Genomic DNA, 7,499 nt, shown 5'->3' with positions numbered 1-7,499 from the left:
ATTTGACATGCGAGCAGCCATCATGTGGACAATTAGTGATTTTCCTGGTCTTGGAAATTTGTCGGGTTGGAATATATATACGAAATCAGCTTGTCCAAGCTGCAATTTTGATGGCACCGGCCAACGTTTACGCCATGGCAAAAAAAAAAATTTTCAGGGTCATCGTCGCTTTCTTCCTCAAGATCATGATTTTCGTCAAAATGTAACTAATTTTGACGGATATATTGAAACCAGATCACCACCAGTGACGTTATCAGGTTCTACAATTGTTCCTCAACTAGAACAAGTTAATGTTACTCTTGGTAAGAAGCATGGTTTAGATGGAGTTGGAGGAAAAAAAGATCGAAGTCATGTTGGACGATCTAGTACTCAACAATGGAAGAAGAGGAGTTTATTTTTTTTTGTTGCCTTATTGGGAATTTATTATGTTGAGGCATAATTTGGATGTCATACATATAGAGAAAAATGTGTTTGATAATTTATGCTATACATTATTGGACGACAAAGAAAAATCAAAGGATAATTTGAGTGCTAGAAAAGATCTTCGCGAGTTAGGTATACGTTCTGACTTGTGGCCTGATGATAATGGGAAGTATCAAGCAACATGTTTTACTCTGGACAATGATGGAAAACACACCTTTTTAAGTGTCTTACAGAATGTAAAGTTCCCTGATGGTTATGCGTCTAACTTATCGAGTTGTGTTGATGTTAAAAGTCGAAAGCTAGTAGGCTTAAAATGCCATAAATGTCATGAGATAATGAGAGATTTATTGTCAGTCGCCATCCGGAAACTACTGCCAACAGATGTGACATCAGCCATTATTGAGGTTTGTCATTTTTCTAGAGATATATCTGCAAAGGTCCTTGATATTGAGGAGCTTGACAAACTTCAAGACCGTATTGTAGTGACTCTATGTCGTCTGGAGAGGATTTTTCCTCCATCTTTTTTCACAGTGATGGTACATTTACTAGTACATCTCACAGAAGAAGCAAAATTAGGTGGACCAGTTCCATTTCGTTGGATGTATCCGGTTGAGAGGTAATATATATATGTACATTATACGTTTGTATCTATATACACAACTGGAAATTTACTTAATTAATCTATCTACAGGACTCTAGGACACTTCAAATCATATGTTCGGAATCGCGCTAAGCCTGAAGGTTCTATATGTGAACAATATTTAGCCGATGAATGTGTAACATTTTGTTCAATGTATCTCAATGATATAGAGACACGATTTACAAGGATTGGACGTGTTGATGATCGACCTGTAGTTGAGACTAGCATAAGACCAAATTCAGAACTTCCAGTTATTTTTCCAAGCCTTGGAAGGTTTGTTGGAGCGGGTCAAGTTTATACTCTCAACCATGTGGAAAGACAGCAAGCACATCGACATATATTGGTTAATTGTCATCTACTTGATCACTTACGCGAGTAAGTTTCTATCACTTAATAATAACTCATTTTCATTATGCCTGATTGACGTTCTCTAATTTTTACTAATTATTATCATTTCAGGAAGTATAAAAATGAGTTGTTAAGGAACCCATCTCACCATAGCAAGAGGAGTCGTGCTATTGACATTGATCGAGAAATGCATCTTAATTTTGCAAAATGGTTCAAACAGAAAGTAGAGCTTGATGAGTTAGATGGGATAACTGCAGATTTACGATGCTTAACTTTGGGTCCATCTGAAAAGGTTGTGAAGTATACAGCTTACAATGTCAATGGTTTCAAATTCCGAGCAACAGATAGAGATGTTGAACTGAAAACCCAAAATATTGGTTTGATAGCAAGTTTTATGGTTTGTCGTTGCAGTCCAAATTCAGATTTGATGATCCTGTGATTAGAAAAGAATATGTGATGGGTGCACTAGGTAGCAGATGCAAGGATGTCAAAAGTCGGCTTTGGAAAGAACACAAAAAGATACTTTGAATGAAACATTGCTGAATCGACCCGAAAATATTCCTGAACTTCAGTGGGGTCAATTTGTTCGGACGAGATTTTATGAAAAGTGGAAGGTATAGGTTTTTGTATGTTAAATATCTACATGTAGTTGGNGAGAATCTATTCTTTCTTTATCGTTTTACATAGGCATCATATTCGTTATCTAATATATTTGGATTTTCGCGGTCCTACACTCCTGTGGAACGGTGCAAGATTCCGAGGATCGGAAGACCCCGAGGGCCCGGAGGAAGTCGAAGATTAGAACTAGGGTTTTTCTTCTTCTTTATAAAAAGATTAATGGAGAAGAGGGTAAGCAACAAAACCCAGGACAAATATATCAAGATCTCCATTTTTCTTTTTTTTGGATCTTAGTTTTGTTTCTACTTACTTTTTTTTCTTGGACTTGGAAGTGATATTGATGATTAGTAGCTGCCCTTGAAGACGCTCTTTATAGAATGAATTTGAAGATTATCCAATAAAATGTGACATGTGCGTCAATGATACTTTTTGTTTTTAAAATTTCTGACTGCAAAACGCGCGCGTATATAATAATTAGAACATTTATACGATATACCTATATGATTATATCACAAGATGCTTATAAATACAATCGACATATAATTAATCCAACTTTTTTGACCTGCTGTGTTGAAATATAAAAAGTATGTCGGGACCCAAAACATAATTTATTGGTAAATTTATAATGATATTTTTTATAATTTAATAAAACATACTGTATATTTTGTTTAAAAGATTATTGGCTTATTGGCAGCCTATGGATTGTCGTTCCAAACTGGGTGTCCAACATATAACTACTGTATGTACAAAAATTCTTAAACTACAAAATTGGAATTAAATAAATATTACAATGATCTTTATACATAATTATTTGTTGGATCATATGAACTAAATATAATGATGATTGTACTAAAAAGAGAAGCTAGTTTTACCATAACTTCTCTATACGGGATATTACCTAATTATCACGAACGAGAAACATGTTTGTTAGCAAAAACATGCTAAGAGAAATCTACGTTTTTGATTTCCGATCACTCATTACTATAGTGATAGTCTATAAAGTCTATTGAGATAAGTATTATTAACTTTTTTTTATTATTATCTTTACCAATCAAGATCATCTAATGCTATATCATTGAGATCTATCATGCATGGTAGCTAGAATCGTTTCATTATTTATGTTGCCTTGTAAGTTCTGCTTGGTAGTTCAATGGTTTAAGTTGAAAAGATTATAAATTCATCTCATAGCTTATCGTTTATTTCTTATCGTATATTTTTCTGTCGGTATATATATTTTTTGTATAATATATACTCGCACCATAACTGATGCTTTGATAAAATTTATAAACTAATCCCATGGCTTATTATTGTTTATTTCTTTGAACATCACATGGTTTTAATTGATTAATTTATTTATTTTTGATATATATATATATATATATAACATAAAGTTTATAAATTCATCGCATGGCTTATTAATTATTGTTTATTTCTTTGAACACCACATGGTTTAATTGATTAGTATATTGTTTTATTGATTAGTACTATATATATATATATATATTCGTATAATTACTCGTACATGACTGATGACTTCACAATCATCTCGGTAATATTGTTTGATTTATTACGTTAGTTTAGAATTTTGTGTCAAAACATGAGTTGATGATTTATTTGTGATATATTGAGTTATGTTTTGTTATTTTGTTACTTGTATTATTGTATAGTACATATATATTTGAAAATCTCACGGCTTAGTATGATCACTACAAAAAAACAGGTATGTTGTATCATTTATTTTGTATCACAAAACTAATTGAAGTAATTTTAAATTACTTATTTTCAAGTAATGCAAATATATATGATTAACAACAATTATGTCAATTGACGTTATAATTATCTTATTATACATCAGTTATTTAAAATTGATTCAGTTTCTTTTAAATTGTATCACTTTATTAAAAGTGATATAAAATATATTTTTATATCATTTAGATAATTGATGTAATTATTTATTTTTGGTTAAATCACTTTTTAAAATGATATAAAATTTACATCAATAAAATACTGATGCTAAATTATATTATATTTATAGAATTAATAAATCTGTGTGAACATAAAAAAAAAAAATCAATATTAATTTGTACCACCATCGACAAATCAATCTAAAATGAAACCTAATCGATCCGAGCTACCATCTCTTTTCTTCTTAGAGTTTTCAACACAAATTAATCCTTAATCATAAGTAAGTGTTTTTCCGACTTTGATTCTATGATTATGCTCCCTTATGCTTTTGGTATGTTTATTAATCTTCTTAACTTTTTCTAGGTTTATTTTATGTAATTTTTTTTGCAAAGTAAAACCCAAACGTTCTTTGCTGTTCTTAATTTTAAAGTTCTTATTATGCAAACACATGATAAAATCTAACTTGGGTGAATTTGCCTCCTAATCACGTGGGTGATGAACACTTAATTAAAAAAATTTGCAAGATACATCTGCTGATTGCAAAGGATTATATATATAACCGGCACTGTATGGGTCATCGGCTCCACGACCACATTCCTTGATTTCTAAATTTAGTGAAACACTCTAATACTACTTCTTTGTTAATACATCGATTTGGTTTTGTTTAGGATGTGTCATGTACATGCATAGATTTATTTCTAGATTCTAAAGGTTTTGAAGGTTTGTTAGTTTTGTGATTTTTCTAAAACTTACAAATAATTCAAATCGTTCTTTCAGGTTTTGATGAATAAGTCATGGATAAAGAAACCATCTTTATCTCAAAATTACATATCAGGGGTTAAAAATTTCTTGAATTTTGCATTTAGTAAATCAACTGCAGCCAAGATGATATAAAAATTAACATCATTTATTTAGAAGTGATATAAATAATTGACATCAATTATTACAACCGACACAAATAGTAGCATCACTTTTTCAAATTGATAGAAAACGTAGTATCATTTATTGGTAATTGACACATTATTACTATCAATTATAACAANAAAAAAAAAAAAAAAAAAAAAAAAAATTGCATCAGTTGATAATAAATTGATGTTAATTATTTGCATCAACAATGTGAGTATCATTTCTATAAGTGATGTAAAATTCCTTTGTATCATTTATAAGTAATGCAAAAATACAAAATAAATGATACCACATACCTGTTTTTTTGTAGTATGATATGTTAAGCTATTCGATAGGAGAATGCTCCAAAGCTCCCACACTTTCTTCCTCTCTGATGTACCTAAAAGACTGAACCTTTTTAGAGCTAATACTCACCGTATGGTGAGAAAAGTGATGTCTTTGAAACCGTAAGAGAGTTTTTCGGTCCAACCGGCTTTTGTCGGCTGCAATATTCCAAGTCATGGAACGTTACCAACTTACCATTATGACATTCATATTTCAAATATGTCAACCATTAGATCCTAATTTCCTTGCATTATTACATTTCTATATAACTATATAGTAAGTAGTTTAACTATTACATAACGTATGTTTTTATTTTGTATCCTACTATTTTCATGTAGATAGATCATCTAGTTATCGGATTGTTTATATGCTTTCATATAAGTACAATTTTATTTAAACTTTTATATCATTAATTGTTTAGCATGTTAAATTTTAATATACACGTGTAAAAAAGAATATGGAATGAATTTTCAAAAATTTCTTGTAACAAACTTTGACATTTGTCAGTTCATTTCCTGCCATTTATATGCAAATGTTAGGACGATAATAATCCAAAGTAGTAAGCTTGGAAAAGAAGAAAGAGAGAAAAATATAGTAAGCTTGGTTTCACGTCAAAGCATTAGTCCCATCGTTCTCTACGTGGATGGGATGGAGGAGTAGTTTTATGTCCTCCCATCCCTCTCTACGTGGCATTCCCTAATGGGTTTTGTACCCAACTCTTTAAAATCTCAGGTTTATACACTACTACTACTGCTAAGATCAAATTCATTATTTTACTTTTGGATAATTTTATGGCTATAAGTTTAGTGAATTCGATATTTTAAGAATCCAAAAAGAACCTTTTGGTCAGGAATTTCCTGAATCTTACAAGACACCAAAAGATTTTCCACCTTTTACAAACTCCTCAAAGTTGTGCATCTCTTTGGAAAACTCATGTAGTCTTTATCTTTCCCTTTTTTGTAACCGTTTGATTCTAAGTTATAAGAACATTTTTCATTTGAGGTTTTAAGTTTTTAATGAAAGTTGTTGTGTTAAAAAAAAATCCAAAAAGAACCTTTCGATCTTTAGTATTCAAAACCAAGTTTTACACACATTCTCTTGTTCCGTTCACACCGACTCAAGAAGCCAAAACACTTACCACCGCCACTAATAAATTCATCGAACTGCCAGTTTAGTAATATGAGAAGAAATTTTTGAATATAATAATCAATGAAGAAACAAAACGTCTTGATATATACAGTTCATATATTGTTTATACTGTTGTTATTATGTAACTAACCAAATAATTTTAAAAGTTTTTATAAAACTCTAAAATGTTGGGTCCAGATCAGCTACTTTATTAACAAAATATTATTATAAGAGCATGATTACTGGTGTTACTCATGTAGTTACTCTTATTAAAAAAATAAGAAAAAAATGAGAGATAAAAGTAAAAAGAAGAGTAAGGCTCTTTGCTAGAGTATTTTGAGAACGTTGTGAGAAACGTTCCTCGACACGTGGCGTTCATTTATTGGCACATATTTTTAAAAATAAACAAAAAAAAAAATGTGTAATAAATTTTTTTTTTTCTGAGCAACATTTACACGTTCTGGAGTAAAGATGTTTTAAGTTTCCATGTCAGAGACAAGATCTAAGACCATGTGCATTGGCGTCTTTTTGGGCTGTCTCCCACGATTTTTGTTTTAAAAATAAATGGAAAATGACCCATTAACGAAGAAACGTATCTTTAAAGGGGACGTATTTTCGTCTGTCCTTCATAACATGTGGCGGCGTGTTATTGGTTGCTGTCGTTTGGGTAGGGTGAACCCAAAAAATCGTGGTCTCGAGTCATTTTTTTTCTCTCCGTCGTTACCAAAGCAACCAGCGTTACCGAAGATTCGGCTCCAGCGATCACGAATGAAACTGTTTCTGCTGCGATTGAGCATAAAGCGATCGGAGTGGTTGATTCGGTGGGGGAAGCCATGGGAGAAGCGGAGAAATGGGTGGGTGATCTCCAACATACGGTGAAGGAATCGACGGATTCCGCCATGCGCTCTGCTCGTTCCTTCCGTGAAAACTCGACCTCTCATTTCCGCTCTATACAGGTTTGTTAAATCTCTCTCTCTTTTGTTCACCATGACGTTTCTTATGAATCGAGATTCTTATTAGCAACAAAAGCATGGATTTGGAATTCAATATCTCATAAGCTTTAATTACTTGAAATGAGTTCGATTCAAAACAGGTTTTGCTCCGAATTAGACGTTTTTATGTGTTGACATGGTGCTAAGTTTTATGTATCGATTGTATCCTCTACTGGTTTTGTTTTCTTTGCAGAAGAATTGACATACGTCAAACA

At 31.7% G+C, this 7,499-nt stretch overlaps 1 protein-coding gene across 1 annotated transcript in view; it reads right to left on the bottom strand.

The window, feature by feature from the left end:
• Positions 2,898–7,499, bottom strand: part of LOC104743283 (cytochrome P450 71B2-like) — a 9,326-nt gene continuing 4,724 nt past the window's right edge. The window contains exon 3 of the mRNA XM_010464384.1: positions 2,898–2,927. Coding sequence (XP_010462686.1) covers positions 2,898–2,927 — 30 coding nt within the window. The remainder of the gene's footprint in view (positions 2,928–7,499) is intronic.

This window comes from Camelina sativa, chromosome 14 (assembly GCF_000633955.1).
Source record: "Camelina sativa cultivar DH55 chromosome 14, Cs, whole genome shotgun sequence".
Taxonomy (NCBI): Eukaryota; Viridiplantae; Streptophyta; class Magnoliopsida; order Brassicales; family Brassicaceae; genus Camelina; species Camelina sativa.
Note: the sequence above shows the minus strand (reverse complement) of the source record. Positions and strands in the feature narration are given on the sequence as shown.